Source organism: Nyctibius grandis, chromosome 18, assembly GCF_013368605.1.
Source record: "Nyctibius grandis isolate bNycGra1 chromosome 18, bNycGra1.pri, whole genome shotgun sequence".
NCBI lineage: Eukaryota > Metazoa > Chordata > Aves > Nyctibiiformes > Nyctibiidae > Nyctibius > Nyctibius grandis.
In genome coordinates, this window is record NC_090675.1 from 10,950,250 (window position 1) to 10,977,457 (window position 27,208).

General features: G+C 41.4%; 2 protein-coding genes across 8 annotated transcripts in view; one reads left to right on the plus strand and one right to left on the minus strand.

Moving 5' to 3' along the window:
- Window positions 1-17,700, minus strand: part of LYRM9 (LYR motif containing 9) — a 31,146-nt gene extending 13,446 nt beyond the window's left edge. The window contains exons 1-4 of one of the 6 annotated variants that reach the window (XM_068415729.1): window positions 17,227-17,475; window positions 9,172-9,241; window positions 8,888-9,013; window positions 4,089-4,163 (exon numbers count right to left, since the gene is read on the minus strand). The gene's annotated coding sequence lies outside the window, so the exon portion shown is untranslated. The other 5 variants (XM_068415726.1, XM_068415728.1, XM_068415727.1 and 2 more) reach the window with 5 other exon arrangements.
- A 1,005-nt stretch (window positions 17,701-18,705) lies between these two features.
- NLK (nemo like kinase) overlaps window positions 18,706-27,208 on the plus strand; it is a 52,779-nt gene continuing 44,276 nt past the window's right edge. For both annotated transcript variants that reach the window (XM_068415803.1, XM_068415802.1), the window contains exon 1: window positions 18,706-20,021. In XM_068415803.1, the coding sequence (XP_068271904.1) occupies window positions 19,564-20,021 (458 nt within the window). In that variant the 5' untranslated portion in view covers window positions 18,706-19,563. The remainder of the gene's footprint in view (window positions 20,022-27,208) is intronic.

Here is a 27,208-nt window from a genome sequence, read left to right on the forward strand (position 1 = left end):
GGATAAAAATATTACCTCTACATCACCAGTTACTTCTGAGGAGAGAATCCAAGTGCTTAGCTGTAAGAAATGAATAGTATTTTTCTAATTTGATAAGTAGGTGCTGCTAGCACGCCTACAGATCACATCCACATTGAGAGTCCTGATGGTTCTCAAACACAGCTGATCTTTCAGAACCCAGTTTAATTGCCATCAGGCTCAGAGCAGACTCATAATTTCAAAGCAAGCTGTATTACATGCATAATTTATGCATTTGATTTCAAGCGATTGTTTTCTGCCCAGTTCTGAGAGGGCAAAAAGTGTTTTCCATGGGGAAGCTGCTAACATTTTCTGAAGAACCAAACCGACTTTCCTCCAAAACAATTTTTTAAGTTATTTGTGAACAGACACTATATTTTAAAGTAAATTTAGTATGATGGATTGTTTGAAGTCTCCTACATTTATTTGGACAGCTACGGCAAGTTTTCTCTATGCCTATTTACCACAATCTATTTAGTTTTAGTTTAATGAGCTGAGAGTTACTGCTGGAAGTAGTTAAAAAGAAATAAACTGAAATAGTGTATTTTGCCATAAATGAATTTATGTCCAATATAAAATTCTTGAATACTGGCATTATATCCGTATTGGAACTCAATTTGGAGGACTTAATTTTTCTGCCACCATTTCTCCAGGCAAATGCCACTGAATGCAACATTAAAGTCACTAGTCCAAGTTCTTGGCTGGTGTAAATCAGCACATTTCTATTAATTTCTGTTGAACCACAAAACCTTACATTTGCTAGCGACCTGAATGACTGGGCTTGAGTTTTATGATTGTGGCAGAGTTTCTCCAAAGTTACACACAAGTAACTGAGTCGTTCGAGGCAAGTGTCTGTTATAGATGGACAACAACACTCCTGCAATGCAAGTGTCTTTTAAGAGTTAATTCATGTTTAAAGATATTTTGAGTATATAAGTACTTTATATTAGCACTCTGAAGGCCTACTAGGCTACTAGATTTTCATATACTATACAAAGCACTTGAAAAATAGTTATTTTTTCATATATTTCCACTGTCGTTTGAGTAAATTTTGCTAGATGTGATTCACAAATTTTATATGCCTCCTCGCAGTTTTTTTTTCCTTCAACTTCTTCCTGCTTAATCAGGTACATTCTTCCTTTAACTTTACTACTATTTGTTTGGTTACCCCACTAGAAAAAAAAAAAAGTCTCACCTAGCTAGGTGCAACCCTACAAAATGCATGCAAAAATAACAGAGACCTGAAGGGGAGATAATCACCAAGGAAAGGGCAGGTGGCATGGCCTGCAACAAGCTGGAGGGAAGCATGGCTAGTAACTTTTTTAGCCAGCACAGAAGGAACAAGAGATGTATGTGGTCTAACATTCTAAAACCACACCAATCTGACAATGCAAAGGGTGTTGGTGTAGGTGAGAAGTTCACCAGCTTTTCCCTGACACCAGCCCACGCCTCCATCTAGAACTCCCTCTTCTCACACCCCCAGCCCTGCTTTTCAGTTCTGTAGTCACAGACTTGATTTTCCCTTTCATGGATTTTTGCTTGAAAAAGCATCACTGCCTCAGTTGTCTATTTTCAGCCTGTATTTAAGAAAACCCTTTGGTTCCATTTGTAGTCACATCCTGTCTCAGCCTCCCCCTCTTTTTGTTCCTAAATATAAGGCTGATGCAATTTGATGTGACATGACAAAATAGCACATTTGCATCGGCAGAAACTTTCTCTCAACAGCAGTAATTAAAGGGAGTAGATGAGACATTGCCAAAATTGGTGTTTATTTAGCCTGAAAATAAAAGGCTTAAAGAGGACTTCAGAGGGATGTTCAAGTGTGTCATGAACACGAAATTCATCGATGAGTGCCTTCTTTTACGTGCTTCCTTACTGCAAAAGCAAACGATCATTCAAACAATGTTTAAAAAAAAAAAATCAGAGATTTCTGTAGACCATATTCCTAACCAGTGAAAATCATTTAATGTGTTTCTTTGAATTACAAATAGTACCAAGACACTTGTGGTTACACATAAGACAAGGTCATTGAATGTCTAACTTCAGAGCACAGGGTCTCTCAAATTAAGTAGAAGAGAACAGAGATCTCATTGACTACAGTGAAAATTAGGTGCTTAAAATATCTTAATTTTTGAGCTGAGAGGCACCAGCAGCAGACAGGTACTCACCTTCACCTACAACATAGATTTTTTGTTACTTGTCAAAGACAGGAATTCAGAAAGAGCAGCCCAGGGCTCTGAATGCCATGACTTCAACAGGATTCATACAGCAGCTTAAAAACATGTATCTACAAAACTTAGGAAATAATTTCCTGTGACTGGTTTTGCTGAATGGATACACTGCAAATACTTGACAGGACCAGACACTGCCAGCTTCCTGCACTGTATTCCATTATGGATGACAGCAATAGAAGGCAACGGTGGGAGGGAGAGCAACGTTTGGAAGTTGAGGGGTTTTTTCTTAATTTTTAGAAAGTAAGTTTAGTTTTCTTAATCCGTGTGAAGAATTCATGGAAAGGTCTGATGGGTGTTCCATAGGATTTAACAGACATGCTTTCAAGTGAAACTTCCTGCTCTCAGGAGAATCGTCCTTCTCTTCTTGTTCACTTCAGGCTGTTTTTTTAAATCCATCTGTGACTGGCACTACCACTCTGCTTAAAACTGGCAGACCACATTTTGAGCAGGCTCATTTCCATCCTAACACAGATGGCACCAGGAATAGGGCAGGCCAGAAAAAAATCAGTTTCCATATTATGCTTCAGCTTTTATGGGTCAGATTACCATTCAAAGCCATCAAAATGGCAACCCATACGTGATGTGTCTGCCATTGGAACTAAAGTGATACACCATCATAATCTTAACACGGTTGGTTAGAAAAAGTTTGATTAACCATTAATTAACCTCTGAAATTTAAAAGTAAAACGACATTTTCCTTTCCAACAAAATTTTGACTTTGGCAAATCAAGAAAATAGCTTTGGTGAACCAAAAAGGAAAAGACATTATCACATCTTCATCCCTGAACAACTGTGTCAGCAAGGCTGTCTTGGCAGAAGGTAGTTCAGCATCTATGCCAAATATTTGCTTAATAAGTGAGCCAGGTGCAGATGTTGGCTATGTAATTTGTTCTAACTTCTTTGTTCCACAAGCCAGAAAATTGTTCCCACAGCTCTGGGGAAAAAATGGGGGTATGAAGAGCTCTTTGCATGTTTTCATTGGTGCAAGAAAATCAGCTGTTTTAAGGACACTCTCGTAGAAATAAGAAGTGTGTCATTAGCACCACGTATAACTATTAATTATAGAATCAGCAGAGAGCTGTGTCCTAAGGATACTAAAGGGATGCTGAAACAAGGTCAAAAACATGGCATTGTTTCCAGCCTCCTACCCACATTCTGCCTCCCTGCAGCAGCCTTCCAGACACAATTGCTGGATTCCCTGTACTACAGGGGGTATTATCCCAGATGCTCCAGAAACCATGCTTCTACATTTACAGGGTTTAAAGCAGGCAAGTCCGCTCTGTACTCTAAGTCTCCTGCTACGTTATCATGGCACCTGAAATTCAAACAATTGTTATGCTAAATAAGAGCCAGGGCCACCATCCTGTGTCATTACCAATGGGAAAATTTTTCATTCATAAGTTTTATCACCCCTCTGACTTCTCTACAGGATATTCTGGTTAAGAAGCTACACTGATACTGCAGGTGTTTATTCTCAACCAAATACAATACACACAGCAACAGCAGATTCCCTCCATTGTGCTGAGATTACTAATATAGTTATAGTCCTTATAGAAGTATGAAAATATCATTCCTTTGGTACCTTTACTGGCAATTTGCAATTAGGGTTCTGCTACTGCATTTATCAGCGTGGCTGGAATGGAGATAGGAGTGTCCCCGAATACAAAATGCTGTTTAGAAATATCTCCTGCAAACATGTATGGCCATATAACAAATTTGCACCAACTTCATTTCTACCGTTTGTGTGTGATTTGGCATTTCCACCTTCTTTCCCCCTACGTGAGGCAAATAGGCTCTTCACGATTTCCATAAAACAGAAAAAAAAAAATCACTTACAGCATTCAGAGGAAAGGAACTTTAATTATCTTCACAGCTTAGGTCTGTCGAAGTCCAACAGTAAGCAACAGAGACCTGCAGAGAAGAATCAATTTTCATTATCTGTCTCTCCTCAACTTGCTACTTAAAGTACCATCAATAAAGAAGTGCAGAGAAGCCCATCTATAGCACAATTTATCAGTATGTAAGCTTTCACTTCTGTCTAACTAGTTACATTAAACATGAATTCACGGCCTTGACATGAATAGGTTATTGCTTTCAGTAACCTACTCAGAAAACACTTTTTAATAAATATACACTACAAAAAGATATAAGTAGAGAGAAATTCCAAAGCACTCAGTGGAACTGAGCCTTCAATATTTCCTGTTAAGAGTTTCCGAAGGCAAGAAAACATTTAACTACTTTAAAGAGCCATAGTTTCCTGTATTCAGAGCTCTGTATAATGACATAATAATTTCACAGAGATTTACATATTTGTCAGAGAGCAGAACAGTGCTTTGGAAAAAAGTATTTATCAACATTAGGACAGCCTGGTAGCTCCTCAGTAAAATTTAAGAAGTATTAGGCCTGGATGGTTATTTGGCTTTCCATTCCCACTGCCGTAGTGGTGCAGTCTCATCTCAAAATACTCAAGGACACTTCTGCAGGAAGAAGCAAAGGGAGTAACTTCTTGAACAATATCCTACTTGCAGTACTGACCTTCCCTTTTAAAAATCATCTCCGAGGCGTTTGCAGAAAACTAGGAATTACTTCCCCGAGAGTTACTATTTTAACTGAAAACAAACAATGCACAACCAACACAAAGTAGGACATTTTTGCAGCTGTAGCAGACAAACACCACCCGAGAATCTTCCCTTTTACAGTATTCTAACTGAACACGAAATAGGATTTAGGTACCTTCATCTTTATACCTTGGGTTTCCTTGAAAATTCTGACTTTGCAGACCCAGAACAACAAAATCAAAATAATTCTTTATATTTTGTTCTTCAATTTTTTGTGTTTGTCTTCACATAAATATTTGCTTCAGTGGGCAGACAAAAACTGAAGCCATATACACATTATTTTTAAAAGGGTTGCCAACATTTGTTAGCTGAATGATGAATCCCATACCCCTGTCTCTGTATAGCACAACTCTTTCCCACTGTCGTTAGAACAGGCTCAGAAGCGGAATCAAGTGACATTCACATTTCTTCCACGGTGTGCCCTGGTCAGCTTTTGTTGAGAAACATTTCCATAATAATCTGACAAGACTTCTCCCTCATTTGTTTGAAATGAAAGAGTTAATATCTGTGACCCAAATATGGAGACCCATTTTAAACTTGCTGAAAATTGCTTTTTAATCCTAGCTCTCGAGGATTTCCTTTGAAACCATCTGCCATGCATGCTAGGTACTCTTTTCCTGTATATATGCAGGATTACTATAATATGGATTCTTCTGTGTAACTTAATACATTTCAGCATATTAAAAAAAGAGTTGAAATTTCCATTCTTTTCCATTTCAACTGTATACCATAAAAATGACTAGAAGTCAAAATTAGTGACAACTTCATAGCAAAACCGACACCCATATTTATCTTATTTACTGCAGTATTTACATTGCAATTCTAATATATTTAGTCAGTCTAACACTGGATAGGATTTAAGCAAATAGTTATGAGTCATTTAACTAACATAACTTAAGCACATGCTCAAAATTAAGCTCAAGCGTTTTCCGGGATAGGAACGATTTAAGCATGTGCTTTCCCAACTAATGCATAGTTTGAAGACTGGAAGACACAATTAACATCATGACAATTAGAGATCAGAAAAGACTTCCAAATATTATTTCAAATCTATTGTTCAGCTTTTTCTATTTTCTTGCTATGAACCTTTATGCAGCTGTACTTTTATAGCACGAATACTGAAGAGAAGCAATAAAGTCACATCCATAAATAAACCAAATCTTAAAATTGGCACATGGAACTATATATACAAAGCATAAAACAAAGAAAACATATTGCTTCCTATCACAATAATCACAGCCAGAGTGATTGAAATAGCAAACATTCAGCAAGACAGATTTATAATCAATTTATTGGATCAACCTATAAAATAATCGAAATCCCAACACAATTATGGAGCATTTTCAGTGTGGAGTACTTTTTAAAAATTGTGATTTGCCTGCAAGTATTCTGAGAAGAGAAAATAAGGGAAGTTATTTGCATAGTTTTAATCACATAAGGCGACACTAACATTTCAGAAGACAGACAGGCCATAGCCTATGAACTTCTTCGTTTCACATAAACACCCTTGAGAGCAACATAGCTGTGCAGGGCTTCACGCTAGCAGCCCTCAGAGTCCTCATTCACATTATTCCATTTCACAGCCAGTCACCTAATATCTAACAAAAGTGAACGGCAACACAAAACCCCACACCAAAACATTCCCCTCATAACCCAGGACAGAATTCCATCCCCTTTGATACATTTTCCCTGGAAAGGAGCAGTGCTAGATATGATTAATACACAGGAAAGATCTACACATGCAGATGTTGGAAGAACGTGGACAGAGGAAAAAAACCAAGCAAATAATTTTGTTCCATCAATAACAGATGTTGGAGCATCATCCTGCAGACATGTTACTTTTAATACAAAACTGCTCATAAAGTGAGCGAGGGGGTGAGGACAGAATCAATGCCCAATTACCCAGTTACTTCCGTGTTTCCATTTTAATGAGCTTCCTGTATGATTTTGTCCTTTTAATTTTTCTTCTCTAATAATCATATTAAATTATTTTTGTCTTAAACATCAGAGAAAAGAAATTCAGCTGCCTAAAAAAATCCTAAGACAGCTGGTAGCAGGTTCTTAAAGATGACATGTTACACTGTCATTTATTTCTTTATAAACCCAGAGCAATTCACAAGATACAATGGCACTACTTGGGATTAGACTTGAGTGACTGAAAACAGCTTCATGTGCTGATGCATCTGCTGATATGGCAAATGGATAGCAAAAGACACTAACAGTGCTATGGCATTTGCAGATATATCAATCCTGAAAAAACAACAAAATGCACAATAGATTAAAACCACCTTTCTCTGGCTGAGGAAGGGATTAACTGACGCCTGGTCTGCATTCCAGCTTTCCTGCTAGACTGCATTTACCACTCACGTTATCAATACAGCACCAGAGTTTCCACTTTCTTAAGCTTGGTCAGTGGTGTGGAGGAGCTGGAGAGACACCAAGCATGTAAGCAGTGCCAGTACTGTGGCTACAGAGTATAAAATGCAATTGATATATGCTTTGCTCTCACCAAGTCTGTCTCTTCACATTCAGCACACAAAAAAAACCCCAAAACCCCAGAAATAAACACATGCACAAACCTATGTAGTGGAACACATGGACAAGGCTTCCAGGCAAGGGCAGTAGAAGCACAGCATGCAAAGGCTAAGCAAGCACTTCATTGATAACATCCCAGTTCTCTACTAAACAACAGGAACCTAATAATGTCCAACTACTTACCAGAAGCAATTAAAATTTTACATGCAATAGATGTGAAAATGTTGATGCTGTACAGATCCTCTATGACCTGCTGAGCAGCATAGCATCACACTGCAAAAATAAGGCTTAGTGCACGCTGGAACAAGAAAGCCATCTCTTCTTCATCATATACATTGGTATATAAGGCTGCAACAGCAGCTTCTGAATTGTGACCGCCATCTAGATAGAGTTTCTCTTTAGACTGCACCTCCTTTTTAATGCCAGACTGCTACTATGTCACCCCAAAGTCTCATTTACAGAATATTTACATCCCACTTTCCTTTACAGTGAGTTAAGCTGAATATCATTAAGACCACAGGGCAAGAGAAGAGTTACCAGCAGCCTTTAGGATGCCTGGAAATCAGGCCGATACACTTCAGAGAGTGCCATCGCAGTGGCAGCAGGCACACATACACCAACAGACACAAGATGTTTATGCAATAGCTACAAACGACTGTTGTACTTTGAGAATCCTGTATCTCTTGGATGACATGTTCTCCATCGTAAGTATTTTTGGAATAAATTTGCTTAGCTGTGTATAACATGGCCCCTCATTAGTACTATGTGAAATCTGTAGGCAATTAACATCCCAAAAGGAGCTGGCTAAAGCTACCCTGTATTTCTTCATGCACATGAGTAAATCTGCAGGCTTTCAATAGCTGCCACATAAAAGATGTATTTCAAAACAAAAATCTTCAACAAAAAAAAGTAAAGACAAACCCCCAACAGCCATAACTGTTTACAAAACAGCTTTCTTGCAACTGACTGGTCCACCAATACCACAGAAATTAGTGATGCGTAACTAATTGATACAAATCTCCTGAGGGGAGTATTGCTGCTGGTTATCTTGATATGAGAAATTTAGTCCAGAAGGATAAATTGGATGGACAGCTGAAAAGCTTTAGTTCCCCTAGTAGGAAAGCAATTGATCTGGTAAAGAAAGCCTTTAAAGGGATATTATCATGTCAAGATGCAGGATTAGGAAAAAATTAATAGTTTTAAAACAACTGAGAGAACTTAGAAAACTTCTTGTTTCTATCAGTAATGCTAATTATTTCCATCAATTATTTCCACCTTCACACAAAAAGTGAAAAATTGAAGATCACAAATTTTTAATACTTCTCCTATTCAAACTTATGATACGGATACAACTATGAAACTGTTTGCTACAAAAAGTCCATGTTCTTCAATTAGTGATTTCATTTTTGCATCTAGTACTTTTAGTTATCAATTCCCCGTCTACCAAGTCCAAGAAAAATAAAAGTATTCAGATATTCAGACCTGTAGAAGATTCTCTTCATGTTTCTGGCAAAATGTTGTATCAGACTCTTCCTAATTAATTTTTCTGACCGCTCCTGTACAGATTACTCAATTCCATAAGCAAGATGGGTCCTCCATTCATTAGAACTATTTTTTGATAAACAAAATAAATTAATATGTATGTTAAAAGGCACGCATTTTTTACTCCCAAGTACACATAACACAAGATTTTCTTCAAAAACATCTAATTTCAAGTACAGGATTACTTGAAGCAACAACATAACTAATGAATTCTCAAAGCGTACCTCACATGGAGTCCTGTTTCATCTGCAGATGAAAACACGCTGAAGTTTCTTGGACTTCAGAAACAGAGCCCTGCAATGTATTCAGAGAAAAGACAACAGATGTTATAGCCAAAACAGCCCCTGCTATACCTGCTACTGTGTTCTGTCGCTAAGACCAAGCATTGGCAGGGGCTCTCCTGAGGCTGCCGGGAAATCAAGCACTCGAAGACAGCTGATCACTCGGGCGGAAAAACATCAGCAAGAGCTCTTGAACTAACAAAATTCTTCATGTACAACATAATGATTGTTGTCTGTCTAACCAAAGAAACAGACTTTCCAGTCACCTGAACCAGTAATTCCCAGGTTACATGTAAATAAAGATTACTTCCTAACCCTTTATCTTTCTTAGCTAGCAGGTTTGAATCAAGACAGCAATCGAACTGCATGACATGTAAACTCGATGCTGAATTAAGCAAATGTGTTTACCCAACATAAAGCTGAGAGGTGTAAATTATGTGATTAATGTCAGAGATTTGCCCTGACAAACCTCCTGATCTTTACTTCTATGCCTGACACTATACTCACCATATTTAAGAACATAATAAACAAATAATTGTGCCTATGGTCGCAACATGCAATTCAAAGAATCCACTAATATTAGAGGTATCTGCTGAAAACAAGGGAATCAAAAGCACCTAGCAGCAAAAGCAGTCCAAAGAACGTACCCAAACTGTACTAGACTGCATAGGGCTAGAACCACACACGTTTTATATCACACATTAATCAGTTTCCTTGAGGGTTTTGCCTGTACAAAGTATTTTACATGACACCAGTGACAGTGTCTGCTATCCATAGAGGCCATGGTTGCCCAGATCCTCAGCTAGCGTAATTTAGAGCAACTCTACTCAACTTCTTGCCTGGTATTACTTTTAGCTAGTTTTCACTCCAGAAACAGTGGATCACATAGAACAAGGTCACTAAACATGTGACATGTTTAAACAAGCAGCAAATGGTGATGCAACTCTTGGAAAATATATACATGTACTGTCACACACAGATTAAAGTCAGTGTTTTTTGCCTGGAGAAATTGGTTTCTGTTATTTCATTAACAATACTGTGGGGAAAAAAAAAAAAAAAAACACAAACCAGAAAAAGTAAAGAGTTTCTGGCTCTACATTTAATGTTGATTACCTGAGATTAGTTATTTGAAATTCCACTAAATAGATCCTTTAATAACACCATAATATTTAATGTAACTTAGTATCTCTATCTATGAAATACTTTTCTGTAACAGATAGGAGCCCAAAGCACCAAAAGGTATGTAAACCTATGGTAAAAGTAACCAATGTAAGACAATAACTTGGGCAGGTGGTTCACGAGCTCCGACACAAACACACCAGGCTCAGACAGGCAGCATTAGCACAAACACCCATTGAACAACCTGACAGAAGTTAAATAAAGCACATGGAAAACAGAGCACTGAAGGGCTCCATACACCACACGGCACAAAAAGCTGATCTTTATAAGCTATTTCCATCACAACACAGTTAAAGAACCTTGCTTCTAAAAAAGATCCAAACCAAAAACCGGCATGGAGGTCAGTTTGAAAGAAGCCACACTGACTTACATGAACTATGCACAGATTTGGCTTCACACAGGCCATTTCAAATAAACATTACCAAAGTCTACGTTCAGATACATGGATATAATTCTGGAGTCAATATGAGATTTGTTTTTCACATCTGTGATGATCTAAGAAAACACAGGCTTCGAGTTGCACTAATTCTAACAAATCTTCTATGTAAATTTAAGTTTAATTAGCATTACATCATCCCAGTTTACCAGGATCACACTCTGAAGACAATGCTGGAGTGAAACATCGTCATGAACCAGGCTGCAAGTTTGTTATTTCCTATTAGTTTCCAGATGTCTTGGTCCTGTATGTATTCCTCTCTTGACTATTTGTGTATGACAAAGAAATACAGTAATATTGGCAAGACCACAGAGAATAATCACTACTCTGTATCTCAGACAAACTATTTAAGCTGCATTCTCAAAATTGCCCTGCTGTAATGGATAGGTGTGCTGCTGCAAAGACTGCAATTTAAGAATTACTGTTTAAGTGTTTCCATAACACATTGTTCTTTTTTTTGATACTGAATGTATATGGTCTATTACAAGACTCAAGGAACTCTGACATGGTGAAGGATTTATGAGCTATTATGCTAGACAAAATTAGTCATAACATGAAAAAGCACTGAGAAGCTATCCCATCTGGAAATAAGGGAGGAGGGGGAAGAGGAATCAGAATCAGGTTGGACTTTGTGCTATTATAAAGCTAGAGCAAACAAAACTAGCTGATATTTACAAATACATCATCACCTGCAAGAACTTAACAACCTAAAGGTTTAATCTCCTACCTAAGACTTCACTGAATCATACCTATAGAAGATTGGGTCAAAATACAACTAATCTGACATTGCAAATCATTGCAAGCACTTTGTTTCAGTGTAATGGAATGCAGGACAAGAAATAATCATGACCATTAGCCATGATGTTGCAAACAGAACTCTTACCAAGAGGCACACCATCAGAGAAGCACACAATCAACTCAGATCAACTCAATTGCTTTGTTCAATTTGTTGTCACTGGAATCAATGGCAGAACAAAAAGCTAACTGTGGGACAACCACAGCTGGAAGTCAGGTCTCTGAAAGATGGTGTTTCCAAAAATACCACCACAGCAACGGTATTTTCTATTCTTATTAAACCTACAATACAGAAAATCCAACATATCGTAAGTAACTGGTGTCTTAGCTTCCTTCCTCCCTCCCCATCTCTGACTAAAAGATATAGCAGAAACAAAGTGTTTGGATATTATTGTACCTATTTTAATTTGGAGGAAAAGTAAACAACCCGCTTCTCTCCCCACTCCAAAAGACATTATTTAGGGATCCTGCTCACACAGAAACAAGTGGCTTGTGGTGTTTTTTAATTCTCCACCTTCTAGGGAAGATAACATTCCGTGGAGCTATTTTAAGAACATCTCATTCACAAAGGTCTCCAATTCAGTCTTCAGAGACAGAGATGATTTTCTTGCTGCTTCAACATCTTTACTAGCATGACATTTGCTTCAGAGGGAGTTCATTTGCTGTTCCAACATCAAAATGGAGCAAGAGCAGCTGCCAGGAGAGGGATAAAAGGAAACACTGGTGACAAAGAGCAGCAGGGTCATTTCTGGTGCAAAGAAATGTAGAACAGAGAGAACTGCAGAACTGTCACTTTCTCCAAAAAGCCACAGGGAATAAAGACCTCCCCTCTACCTCCTGCAACTGGTGTTTAGCAGCAAGAAGGAAAATGAGACAGAAAGAACTAAACAATCAGGCTGAAGTCTTCAAATGGCAAATTATTATAAACCAACTTTAAGCACCTGAGCACTTCCAGTTAAAGCCAAGCTCACGCTTAAGCTCTGCGGTAAGCAAAGAATTCAGTAACCCCTTCAAAAACTCAAAAGAAAACCATTTTGGCTAGGAAGGACTACAGGGTCTGGAGTTCAGTGCTTTGGAGGTGTCAGTCTTTGGGATGAATTCAAGCCCCAGTGCTACTCATGATTTTCATATTTGTATATGCAGTGTACTGAACAAACTTGGGGCAGAGCTATCAGCCGCAACATGACCACCACAAAAACTGCACTGCAAGAGCCACAAACAGGGCTGACAGGCCAGTGAAGCAACATAAGTGCCTGTAGAGTCTGATCTCCGGCATCAGAGATATGCAGTATCTTAGATGACACCATCTGTCATTTACACCAGTTGTCCCCTACCCCATATCTCAGTCGTATCTGTGCAGCTCTGTTGAAGTAAGTACCGTTCCATCATTTTAATCGCTTTTCAAAGAAGCGGCCAAGCTCCCACACTGCTGCTTTAAAGACAAAGATGAGGCTCATCTTGGTCAACATGCCTTTTTGATAAACTAGCAAGCTTATTCTAGGTCATCCACTTGGTTTGACTACTTGTTTTTTTCCCCTATCTTCTTATTAATACATTGCCCAGAGCAGGACAGGGACAAGCAGAACCCTGCGCTCCTCTTAGCTGAAGGCATATTGCAATCCTTGCAAACTTTAAGACACAAGCCTTTATACATCAATTAGAACAAAATATTCTTCCCCTCTATCATCACTGCATTTCATTAATAGATCAATTTTTTTCTTTTCCAGATTCATAGATAAAAGGCTTCAAAGATGAAAACTGTGGGAAATTATTCTTTGCAAAGAAAAGGACTTCAGCATTAGGATTTATGAATAAAATATTACCAGGGTGTTACAGAATACTGAGGACTGTATCTGCAGAGTTGTATATCCAGGTATGTGGGGGCTTGTCAAACACCCACATGACAAATTATCATTAGTGCAGCTCAGAGTACCCCTTTTGTGGGTCAGACATAAATCTGTGCAAGCATTTTATTATGCTTTGTTCCACTTAATGTTACTTTTTCTGCATTAAAGGGTCACAAAAACCCCTACATGCATAAGTGCTTAAGGACATTTATGCACAATACTCAGCCATGAAATCAAAAGACTTATTCTAATATTCAGAATCCTGTTTTCACAGCTAGCTCTTGTGGTACAAGAAAAAACCCACAAAGCCTATGTCTGGAACTGGACCACAACATTTTATACTGTGCAATATGATACAATCTTTTTTGGAGAATTTTAAGCTTAAAACGCTGCTGAGGAGTATCAAAGAAATAGAACTGGCTGATTACAAATTGTCTTCCACCCCTTGCTCTTATGCAGAGTGCTGTCAAAAAGATTATAACCCTGCAAAGCAAGTGCCAAATCCAAGGGGAAAATAAATCTCTCAAGAGTCAGAAAAGACTAAACTTGATACACTAGATTTTCAAAAAGGGACAGGTCTGTGCCCTGTCTTTCTAATGCAAGTATTTACTTTTATATGTAGTTTTTAAATGAGTTTAGCAAAAAGCACTTGACAAATCTAGATGTACTAGCACCCAGTGTTTGCTACTCAAACAGCAGACTTGCTACTGCTTTACAGCACTCTTACTGTGAATAAAATAGTAAGAGACAGATGCATGTCCCCATGAATAACTGTCTTCACCAGTAAGAGATTAGAATTGATCTGTCATGTTTCATCAGCAGTAGTCACCAATCACATATCTCCATGCATCACTGCAGATGACAAATTAGTTGCAATCAAACTGGGCTTTGGCAGCATCTACAGCAGCGTCTCTACCTGCCCAGTTCAAATTACTACAGTTAGATTTTGCCAACTCACTCATCAAGCCGCTCAAGCTCATTGAACTACTCACAAAACACTCTCTCAAAGGTACACGAGCCAGCTCTGCAATGAGCTCCTCCTCAGCAGAATTATGCTTCTTATACAGAGGCATTAAACAAGGCAGCACTGACTTACAATAGTACATGATTCATTCATTCTGCAGCCCTGTTCTAAGTAGGAGTGATTCATACAACTAATAGGTAACACTTTCAAGTAACAAACCTGTACTGAGGAAACAAAGGGTCTATTAGAAGTTGAGCACTTCTCAAGTTTCATGTTTCCTTAGTATTCTTTTAAAAGTTTTTTTCCTTAAACATACCATGAATCAACTGGATCTTCTCCCCCTTAACTTTCACAGCATGGAGTGCCTAAAAAGCAGTTGAACTGAGTCTTAAGTTTCACAGCACGACAGAGGCCAGGGACACCAGTTAAAAGTGTTTATAAACCCAGTGTGGAAGGAAGATATACTTGTTAGGGTGGGTCATTCAACACCGGCATCTGCCACAAGTCCATATGGATGCACAAGATAAGTGTATCCCTTCAGCTCCCATCTCACCAGTCTCCCACCTCATTGAAAAGCGCTGGTTCAACTTCAAAGGGCAAATAAAAGACGGATAATATTGTTGTAGCATTTAGTTAAACTAAAACAAATAACAAAGTGGCTCCCAGATTTTACTTACACTTTACAGACATGGAAATTGGAAAGAATCATTTGTAGTAGTCCAGTCAAGAGCTGTCAGAAACACTCCTGACAATGCCAGGACTGCAACCCAATTCACTTCTTTTGCTCTCACGGTCTAAAATTCATCTACATGACAGTGTCCAGTGACACTTTTAGAGTATTTCTAGGACATGACACTTACTCCAGTGGCAAGAACAAGATAAATAATTTCTTCCTTCCTTTTTCTTCCCAACATGCAGTTGAAGACGACTGACTTTCAGCAAATACACCAGTAAAAATTAAACTCTACTGAAAACCAATTGTTTAAAGACATGCAGTCCAATTAACTCAGTAATGTACCTAACCGAAAATAAAAATTAAGACGACACTCTATATTTGGACTTGAATAATGCCACTGAGACATTAATCTGCAAATACATTTAGAACCCAAGTTTCCCTAGGATGATTATTAGGCAATTGTTTGATTTTACTACTTGGAAAGATTTTGTAATAACAGAGAAAGAAAATTCTCCATAATGAAAATGTGTGGGAGAGTTTTAAAAGCCTTCCAATCCCCACAGCACTTCCCTATGCCCACGCCCACCCAACCTACTTTGTATCCACTTCCTTCCACTGTCCCACGCACCACACCATACCTCTCCAGAGCTTGAGGGGAAGCAGAGACCAAAAGAATCCTTGGTGCATACCATATTCACATCAGCAGTTTGTTATCAACCTCAATAAAAACTTCAGACAGCTACGAGTTCTAAATAAGTATTCTGTCTCTTTTTCCAGTACATAGCAGTATAAAACGGCTGCAAACCAAATCTACTCTTGCTTTTTTTTTTTTTTTTTTTAAGAGTGAAGTCTCTGTGTTTTTTAAACTGTGACATGATAGTAAAACTCTACTATAATTCCAGACTGGAATATTAGCTAACAACATTTCAAAATGCAACAGAAACAGTTTATTAAAAGAAACTTGTCTTAATTCCCACAAGACTTTTCTTCTTTACATTCTGAAAGAGCAGACAAAAAGTATCCAAAACCCATTCTTAAAAAGATTTTACACTCAAGTGTTAGGAATTGCAACAGGCTTTCATATTTATAGTCTCCTTTCCCCCATGCTGTATTGAAGTCCAATGATGATGTTCCATTTTTAGAAAGACATACATAAAAGAGATCACAGCACTTGATGCTGTGCCATCAGGGATTTCTTGGTAAAACTTCAGCAATGCAGTTGTGCTATTATAGCTCTGCCAGGCTTTTTTCCTCTGTTCAGACAGGAATCAGATACAGAGGAGGAAAGGCTGTCAGCTCACTGTAACAGGGGCATGTACAAATTCACCATCAGTCATTTATTTCCTTTGGAACTGCTCACCCAATTTAATCATGTGAAGGAACCTCTTTATCACCATCACAGTTAATTTAACTCTACTACCATCATGGGTAAGGCTCTGATAACTAGGAGTTTTCCTGAAGTAAAACTATTAATCAGATATGATTAATATTCACACAAGCAAGTGGAAAGTGTTAAAACTGTCACATTTTTATTAATCTCTCTGTTTTAGGGAACACTTATGCTTTGAAGAACCACACTGCACTCCCCAAGCATGCAGATTAATGGCACAAGTGAACTAAAACAACAAACCACAAAAAACCACGTTTTGGTCCTAGGTTAACACGTACTTCACATTTGAAACACAGCTTCTGAGCGTGTTGATGAGCATGCTGCAGCAAGCCTCAGAAAAACAGACTTAGAGGAGAGTTGCCTATAGTATCTGCTACTAGCTATCTGCTGAAAAGCTACTAAATCTCTGATTTTTAATTTTTCCCTCCTGAAGCTCATCCTACAGTGTGACACTGTGCTCCCCACCTGGAGCCTACAGACAAGGCTCAGGCCCTCAGTGCCAGCACTCTGCACTTTCCCCAGTCTCACTTGCTTCACGCTTTACCTTCTGGTCTTCAAACTGAAGGAAAAAAAAAAACAAGAAAAACCCAAAAAGACAACCAGAAAACCCCCCACACATTTCGAGGCCAGTCTCCGCCTTTAAAGCACATTCGCCTTTCCGTTAGCTAGGTTAGGCAAGCTTCTTTTGTGAAAGACAGCTTTAGTAATCACCTTCCTCTGGAGAGCGGGGCTGAGGCAAAAACATCTACCTCAGGAAACCGAGCTGCTCTTCCCCCGCTCGGCCCTGGGCGGGCAGGAGAGCGGGCTCACCCCAGAGCCAGCACCGCCGTCCCAGGCGCGGACGGCCAGAGGGTCCCGGGAAAGCCACGACAGCGGACAGAGGGCACAGGCCGCTCTCGTCCCTGCCGTGCCGCGCCGCGCCGCGCCCGGCCCTCACAGCGGCTCGCGCTCCCCTTCCCGCCCGGCCCTCACAGCGGCTCGCGCTCCCCTTCCCGCCCGGCCCGGCCCTCACAGCGGCTCGCGCTCCCCTTCCCGCCCCGCCCGGCCCTCACAGCGGCTCGCGCTCCCCTTCCCGCCCGGCCCTCACAGCGGCTCGCGCTCCCCTTCCCGCCACCACCCTCAGCGCCCACAGTGACCTCCGCGCCCCGCCGCGTCCTTATCTCACCCCGCCCCGGGCGCGCCATTGGCCCCTCCCGCCGCTCATCAGCCGGCTCCCCGCCTCCCATTGGCCAGCTGCCCACCTGCGGGCGGGCGCACCAGCGACTTCCTCGTCCGTCACCCGGCGCCTCGCGCTGCGATTTGCACACCAGCGGCTCCTTTAACGCCCATCGCCGCTAATCACTCGTGCGGGGAGCTGTCAGTCACGCCGCCGCCTCGCCTCCGAGTACTATTGGCCCAGTAACCCCTTTTCGGCCTTTCTTTTCTTCTCATTGGCTAATTGGATGGGATAGGGGGCTGCGATTGGGCAAAAAGCAGGTCTTGGGGGCGGGACTCGGCTCAGGGGGAGAGTCCATTGGCCAGCAGGCTGGAGCGGCGCCATGTGATTGGCAGGAAAGGTGAAGAAGGCGGGGCCACCCGAGGTGAGGGTTGTATGAGGTGAGGGAATCTCGCGGGGTCTCGCTAGCTCTGGGCGCGGAGGCGCGCGGTGATTGGGCGGCGGGGGTCAAGGGGGCGGGACTGAGTCAGGGAGTCTCTGCAGCGGCCGAGTCCTATGGGCCGGCCGAGCTGGGTCCCGCGCGGTGATTGGGTGGGGGCGGCTCTCGCGGAGCCTGGTGGGCCGGGTCCGATTGGCTGCGGGCGGGTGTCGGGCGCGCGCCCCGCATGGGGGCGGGGGGGGGCCGGCGGGGGGGAGGGCAGGCCGGGTGCGCGTGCCCGCTGTGCGCTCCGCGCTGGGGCTCCGTGAGGAGGTGAGTGGCGGCGGCGGCGGCGGCGGCGGGTCGGGCGGCCGAGGCGGCGGCGGCGGCGGCCGGGGGGCGGAGCGGCGCTGCGCGGCGGGGGCCTGAGAGCCCGCAGCCCCCCACCTCTGCCTGCCGCACGCACGCAGCGGAGACCCCCTCCCCCTCCCCGGCCCGCGCCTCCCCCGCCCCGCCGGAGGGGGCGGCCGAGCCGCCGGCGCCCCCCGCAGAGGCGCTGCCCGCCGCCGGCGCCGGGTCAGCCTGTCAGGGCGCCGCCGCCGCCCCTCGCCGCCCCCGGCGCATCCTCCCCCTCGCCCCTCTTTATCCCCCGGCCCCGCGCTCTTCCCTGTCATTCATTTGTCACTTTCCCCGCTCCCATTTCTGTCCCCTCGCCCCTGCTCCCCCTCGCTCCCCCGTTGTTTTCTTCTCTGCCCCGTCCCTTTCTCTTCCTCCATCTATTTTTATCTTCTTTTCATCCCCTTTTGCCCTCCCCCTCCTTATCCTCGCCCTCCTCTCCTCACTCCTTCCGTCCCTCTTCACTTTTTCTGGGTGCGTGTCTGTGTTCCAGGCCTTCAAGGAAAAGTTGCAAACTCCCAAGTTTTGTTTTTTGTTTTTTTTTCTTTTTTTTTTTTTCCTCTCTGTTTGAGGGAGCAGGTGTCTGAAAGGAGGGAACTATGTAGGAGGTGCCTGGGCGCTCAGGGAGCTTTCGAGGAGATAAATGGAGAGGATGTGGGAATGGAAGGGGTAGACTTGTCAGTCCTCTCAGGGTATTCCAGGGGAGAGACTCTAAATCCTCCTGGAGGGAAGGGGGATTGATCGCCGTATTTCTTTTTTATTAAAAAAAAACAACCCAAAAGTGAAGGAAAAAAAAACAAACAAAACCCAACCCAGTTGCCCAAGGATGGAGTTTCAGTAGCCAACCACGGCTGGACTCTTGGGGGAAGAGGGTTCGTGCACTCTGGCTCGCGCACACATGAAGAGATTCTCCAAATTGTTTGGCTTCGTGAAGAGATAAGGCCAGTTGAGCTCAATGTTTTTAAAGGTGGGCCGTCTATGATGAAACCCAACTTCTTTTAAAGCGTAGCAGATTTCATTTTTATGGCCAAATGACAGCTTGACCCAGTTGTTATCCAATCAAAGGGCATTTTTTTGAATGTCTCTTTGTGGCACAACAGCCAACGCAAAAATGATGGCGGCTTACAATGGCGGTACGTCTGCAGCAGCAGCAGGTCACCACCACCACCATCACCACCACCTTCCTCACCTCCCTCCTCCTCACCTCCATCACCACCACCACCCTCAACATCACTTGCATCCAGGCTCTGCGGCTGCAGTCCATCCCGTACAGCAGCATGCCTCTTCGGCGGCTGCGGCCGCGGCAGCTGCGGCCGCGGCCGCGGCAATGTTAAACCCAGGGCAGCAGCAGCCATATTTCCCATCACCGGCACCGGGTCAGGCCCCTGGACCAGCTGCAGCAGCCCCAGCTCAGGTACAAGCTGCAGCAGCTGCTGCAGTTAAAGCGCACCATCATCAGCACTCACAACATCCACAACAGCAACTGGATATTGAGCCGGACAGACCTATTGGATATGGAGCCTTTGGTGTCGTCTGGTGAGTAAAGAACAAAACCTGAACCGATTTGTCCTTTTCATTTTTTTACCAGATCATAATTCATTCTTGCTTTTGTCATTTGAATCAGAATGCGAGAAAGCTGCTTACTACGAATTTTTTTACTGGTTCTTCTCTGTTCTTAGAAAGTTGGCTTCACTTCTTTTTGTTGGCAGAACGAGGTTTAGAGTGGTGAAGAGCAACCTCTGACTAACAGGCCACACCATCAGTCTCTTTTGAGACAAATGCCACATGTTTATGTACCTTCTGTGCATTTATTAGAATATGTATTCTCTGTAGCTAAGCTGTGCTTCCTAAAATTTCAGGTTAACAAATGAGCATTAGAATATATGTTTTGACCTGACTTAAGAGTTAGAAATTAAAAGCGTATGAAAATGTCTTCCTTCTTCAGTCACCTGTCAAGATCTTTGTCTAGGAGACTGTTTGACCTGCAGTGGTATGCTATATGCCACCTGAAACAGAATTATCTGAACTTTGCTCTCCTCTCATAAATGTAAATGGGATTTTCTGCCTTACTGTAGTACTGCCTACAGGCCTTCTATTTCCCCAGCTGCTATTTCAGAGGATTCGGTCAGTGGAGCGTAATCTCTTCGAATATATTTTGAGACCACCTTAATATAATTATGTAATTACTGTCCTTCAGGATCGCTGACGCAAAGCTGGCATGATTTTTTATATTTTTTTTTTTAATAAAAAGTTGTCAGTTCGCCGCACGCTGAAAGGTTCATTAGAAGCCCGAAGGATGCCTGGGTGGTGGCTGTGGGGGCCGGCGGGTTGCAGCACATTTCCTGTGCCACAAACACAAAGTTTGAAGCGTGCCACTGCGCAGAACTTTCCGCAGCGTTCGGTCAACACGGCTTTCTGTGGTGCTTGAGGAGTTTTGCTCTAGGTACTGTCCGTACGTTAATTTTACTGGGACAGAAGTATTACGTGGCTGGGGTTGCAGTCTGTACCAGCGTGGGGTGGCGGAGTGCTTGGCAGGACAGGCCTCAGAAGAGCAAGACTCCTTATTCCTTCGTCCCAGCCCTCAAAGCTGGTCACTCATAACCAGACGAGTGTGTGTAATAAAACCGTGTTTTCTGAGGAGGCTGAACAAGCTGCAAAGACTACGCGTAGGTTAGTGTAACAGTCGATCTTGTGGCCCTTAATTCGGAAGGCCTGGGGAGTTAATTTACATGCTAAGTTTTCAGCGTCGGAGGGGTGCTGTTGTACAGTCAGCGCTGCCCTGATCTTGCTGTGGTACAGGATAAAAAAGTTGGTAGAAAAGAATGAAAACTGACAAGAAATCTGCTGTAAAAAATTATCTAAAGATTATTTCCATCTGTTCCTATATTTTTTGATGAAGTGTGGAGTTTTTTTAAGCTAATTGTTACAGGCTTGCTTAAATTTAGATTGTTATGTAAGATGAGACCTTGTTATCGTTTCTACAAGCATTTTGCTTACCTGTATGTATTTTCTAAGTCTTTAGTTTTTCAGTTTTATTTGCCAAAAAGTAAGGTGCCGAGAGAGATCTGCTTTCATAATATTCAGTAGAATAAAAGGTCAGGCTTGCATATTTAAATATAATATCATTAAGAATGCTGAGGGTAAAAAAAAAAGAAGTGTAGAAAGCAGAAGGGTCTGCACTTGACTGACATCAGGTAGAACGGAGCTGAAAGTGTCCACCCATCCCGAGACCCCTGACCCTGCAACTGCGTCCACATGAGCAGGAACTGCCACTAGTGGGACTATGCTTGCAAAGTTGTAACTACAGCTTTTACATCAAGGTAACAACAGCTTGGGGGGAAAGAAAAAAAAGAAAAAAAAATAAAAAAGGAGGGAGGGTGTTAAATAAAATAAAAGCAGAAGCTTGGAGGTCAGGTCTGCTTTGGTAAAGCTGTAAGGCTACGCAGACTGAGAATGTAATTGGTTGGAATTAGTTCCTCTTTGCTCACGTATATTTGAATTCAGTGGTCACTGTTAGGCTTTTGGCATTTCGTGTTAACTTCTGCAAGTGAATGCAGACTGAATCTGAGAGTCTGTAAGCAATAATTAAACTGAATTTTAGATTTGATTCAAAGCATAAAAGAAGGCTTGTGTAATTTAATTTTAGCCATGTGAGATAATGCAACTGAACATAAATATTGATTTGGATATTTATAGTTTAAGTTGACTTAGATGTGAAAAATGTATACTTTGGTAGGAGAGTAACACAGAATTTTCAGTAACGTGAGGCCTGAGCTAGTTTTGCGTAGGGATCTGTATCTCTTTCTGAGCATGTATGGGCACTAATAGATAACTGGAAAGCTCCTATCTGTACTTCAGAGGGAAATGGATGTTATTTTACAGACAGTGTGAGTATTTGAAGTAGTCGTCTTTCATCTCGCTACTCAGATGTGTCATTGCATTGTCTAGAAAGAGAACTTACCCTGCAGTTAAGTTTAGCTACTCAAACAAGGAATCAGTAGTGTGTGGTATTGAGTTTCCCGTTAGCTTACTGAGAGAGATTTTGACTTGGCAGTTGAATTAGCGTTTGTCATTAGTTCATTTGTCTGGTACTTTATGATGTTTTGGGGTAGCTAATGTGGCGCTGGAGTTTTTCACTCATGAAGAGCCAGAGCGTCGTGCTTCAGCATTTTCGTTTTTAACTCCTGCAGGCTTGAATTGCTGCCGCCCGTGTTTGTGTGCACGAGCTCTCCTTGCTCTTCTAGTCACCCTCATGTTCTAAATCAGCTACCCTTGGCACGTTATCTCCTTTGACTACATGTGGATTTTAAAGTGAACTTAACCCACGCTGGAGAAGTAGAAGAGGATCTTTTGAACAGTCGGCATTAAATTGCTGCGTTTATCCCTCTTCATTGTGCTTTAACATAAAGATGTGCATGTTAATGCAATGTCAAAGCTTGGTGTTTCTGAACGGTGACAAAAGCGGGGCAGGGGGGTTGCTGGAGCAGGAGAAGATGTGTAGGTGCCTTCCCCCAGGTTCTGCAGATTTGCCTAACTGCGCTTGAGCGTGGCAAATTGCCCCACACCAAGTTGCGTACCCGATTTGCTGAAAACAAAGCGATTTGCTCTCGAGTCTGCACTGTTGACACGTTCTTAAAGCGTTGAAAAAAAAATCCAGATTTTAGTTTTAGCCACAAACTCTGTTTGCGCCGTGTTTCAAATTGTCTGTGGGATTTTTGGAAGTCTTGTGTATATTCTAAGAATAAGGAGCTGTCCTTTGCAGAAGTGCTCCCAGTTTTGCTGGGGAGACATGCTGCTGCCATCTGGTGGGATCCTTACAAATAATAATAATAATAATAATAAAAAATCTGATGAACCTGCTAAGGCTCATAGGTTTGGGAGGGCGGGGTAAAGCCTTCATACCTCTGCGAGAGGCGCTCGTGCTGTTTTCGTGCAGGATTCCTCGACCAGTGAAGAGGAACTGCAACTTCTGCGGAGGTAGATGGGGAGTAATTGCTTTTGTTGCTGGTTCGCGCTGTTACTGCTGCTGCTGGGGTTTTATGAAAATGTCTTGTTGGTTGGGATATATCCACTCCTGTGGGATAAGAAAGTATGACCCTGTAAGGTGTGTGGGGATTGTATTTGTCTTATACATCGCTAAATTTGAAAAGTTAGTCCTTCATAAAAAATTGTGAAATCAAGCAATCTGTTTTATTATTATCAAAACTATGTTAAAAGGCATCTCTGTGGGAAACCTGTTACAAATGACAATAGAAAAAAGTATATGACTTATTTTTTTAAAAAAAGTCCTCATTTACAGATCTATAAATTGCAGTGTGGTTTTTAAGGTATTTGCTTCTAACACTTTTTATTCAGAAAGTCAAACAGCAGTGTAACATTCCAGTCTGGTTGTCGGTGTTGAGATAGGACATTATGTGCAAGCTGCCATAGCTTTTAGAGGCAGAAATAATTTAGCCTAAATCTAATGTTCATTCCTGGCCTCCAAAGGCCTGAAATCACTAAAGTCATTGCTAAATAAAAATCCGGAGAATACTGCCTACAATTGATTGTTGCCTGGACCCTAGAACTATTTTAAGAGGGTTTTATCACTATACTGATACTAAGCACAGCAGCAGGAAAGACGTTTCCAGGATAAACCGATAATCTCCTAACTGTTACTTTAAAGGAACGTGTCGTGCTGAGCCAGTACGCAATACAGATAATTTGATTTGGACAAAATTGCTGGAATGTATATCAGGAAAAAAAGAGATGCTACAGCTTCAAAAATTATGAATAACTGCAGGATAAGTTCCCCTTCTGATGTCTGATATTGCTGAGAACCACGATGATGTTTTGCATAGTTAATGCAAATAATAATGCAAAAGTCCAGTCTGGTAAGCATTAAATTTTAGAAAAAGGTGTATTATGAAAATTTGTTTTATGAAACCCTTTAAGACTTACGGTGTGAGAGATTTTTTCCTAAGCTAAAGCTCTGTATCACGGTCTTTTTCCAGTCCCTCAAATCTCACCTGTTAGTGGAAAACAGTGCTTGAAAATTAGGAAAATGTCCCGTGTTAATTAGCATTTAGATGGACAATTGTTTGCTTTGCTTTAAACTCGTTCATCGGACATTTTATATTAGTCTAAAATGACTTTTTTGTTATTGATCAAAAAAATACAAAAGGACTCTGAAGCTTATCCTGGAGCTCTCCTCCTGAGTGAGCCTGAGCACAACCGAACCGCAAGCAGGAGGTGCTCTCTCTGGGAGGTGGAACAGAATATCCACCAGGATTGGATCAAGAGGCTCTGGAAGGAGTAATCCACGCCGATAATGTTATCCGCAGAGAAGATCCCTACAAAACATTCAAACTAAGCAAATCCAAGACAAATCCAAAGAGCCTTTTAAAGTACTGATACTACAGCTGGCTAAGATGCAGCATCGGTACTAACGAAGAATATAACTCGGGGTTTTTCTTAGGAGTAGAAAACACCTACAGTGTGATATGTTGATTTTTGGTGTAGTGAAATTTGCTGTTAGTAATGGGCAACAAATGCTTAAAATTAATAAATAAAATGGTCAGAACTAGTTTTTAAAAAAAATCCTTCCAGGATGTTTGGAGCACTTGGCTGTTGTGTTTAGCATTGCTGATGGTCCTCACTCGTCCAGGTAAATGTGAAGCTTTTCCATTCAAATGATGCATCTGCTTTGTCTGCGTAGACTTTGACAGAAAAATGTGAACAGAAATTTCCAGTTAGAAGATTACCACTGTTTAGTTCTTTCTAGTTCCAGTATGCAAACACTTTCCATTAGAAGCTGTGATATAAATGTCATTATAATTGCCTGACTTCTTATGGATGGTGTTTTAAAGGTAATGTCACCTGTCGTTGTCCAGCTGGGTAGAGTCTCTCCACTGCGAGGAGCCTGTCTTGAGCGGGCTGTGGGTACCGGCCAGAACCATCCCAGTAGGAGCTCCACGCAGTACTGCCTGCTTTGGGTTTGGGTGATACTTCAGTGGGTTTTCCTGTTGTCTGATGCAGATAGGCAGTGATTTCCTAAGAAAGAGATTAAGTCATTTTTATCCAGTTATTTCTTGGAGAAAACCATGAGGATGCCTGAGGCAAAAGAGGCGATGCTGGCAGTGGGCACATTACAGAGCACAGTGTGTGTTGTGTTTCACACTTACCATCACGATGTCAGGATCTGCAGGTGATTATCTTTAGTCTCTATGTCAGTGTTTTTTAAACGATTGCTTTATCTAAATTGAACTCTGACTCTACTTGTGAAGAAGTATAGTAGAACAATGATCTTATTAGGTTTTTTTATATGGGAAATTTTGCAAAGCTTATATGTTTAAGTTGGGTTTTTCTTTTCAAATTTCATGAGAAGAAAAATTCTGTTAACATTTAAATGACTATTCCCCAAATGTGCTGAATTAAATGAAATGGATATAATAACTCCTTGCATTTAAATTAGATGTTGGGAATTAAGTGAAATTCTATCTAAGTAATATACGAGATTGTTCATTATTGTCTTGTAAGTTGATGCAAGAAGGAAGGAATGTGAATAACATTTTTTTCTCAAAGCTGGGCAAGGACCATTTTGGATAAATCAGTTCACTATAAATTATGCCAAGGCCAGCGTTTCACAGGTCACTTGAAATGCATGTTGGTTTGCAGCACCTGCAAATCTTGGTGTGTTTGTATCCACATCCAGCTGTATGCTGATGATACAGTTAGGCCCTGGTAGCTTTCCCTATTTTCTCTTTCCTCTCAGTTCTGCGAATGTTCACAGCAGAACAGCTTCTGACTGGATCTACAGTCCAATATTGATTTTTCAGAAGACATCTCTCAGATGTTCTTTCCCCCTTTCCCCCCTGCATACTCTTTTAGCTTTTTTTAAGAATGTGTTTAAATTGTCGATTTCACTAATCCAAAGCCACAAACGCCTTTAGTGTTGATAGCTGCGTGAGGGTGTAAGCATTCATACCAGTGGGGATGATCAAATAGAGAGTAAATAAAGGCAAGTAACAAGTGTGTGTGGTGCATGGGGCTGCTTGATGTCGCTTGATTTCTTGGGGGAACAATGGGATTGAGAGTGAAAATAGCTTTGGGCAGGTAAAGCAGAAGGAAGCCTTTGGGATATGTTTGAAGTGTTTTTTGATGACTTGTAATGGTTGTATCTGGGTCTCATGTATCTTTAATCCTCTGGAAAGTTTTGCCTTCTAGTCTGGAATATATAACATTCAGCTTTTCACATGAGAAAAGCTAGCTCGAAGTTGTATAGAGCTTACTAAAACTGAGTTTGCTTTTATTAAAATGAAAAATAATTTGTTAATATAATTGGTGATGTTTTTTAAAATGGCATATTAAAAAAAATCACAAAGAACTGTAATTTAAGTGTTAGAAAATAAGAGGATTGAGAAGCTGGCTTAGTCTGCAAAACTGAGCGTAGATGAATGAGTTTTATGATGGAGGGAGAGGTTTGAGGGAATAATATTGTATTTCAGGTCAAACTATTTCTGTAGGCTCCTGTATGTAAGTAGACCCATCTGTTCTGGGTTTGAGGGTTAGCTTTTCAAGTCCTGTTTGTAAGCAAACACTGAACAGTAGCTTTACTACTAGATTTTGTGTACCAACGAGGTCTAGCTCCCAGGTTTTTTTTATATGGCAGTTTTGGTTACTTGAGCACAGTGTGCATTTCGTGTCTTAATAAGAAAAGTTGCAGTGGAGCAGGCGAGTCCTCT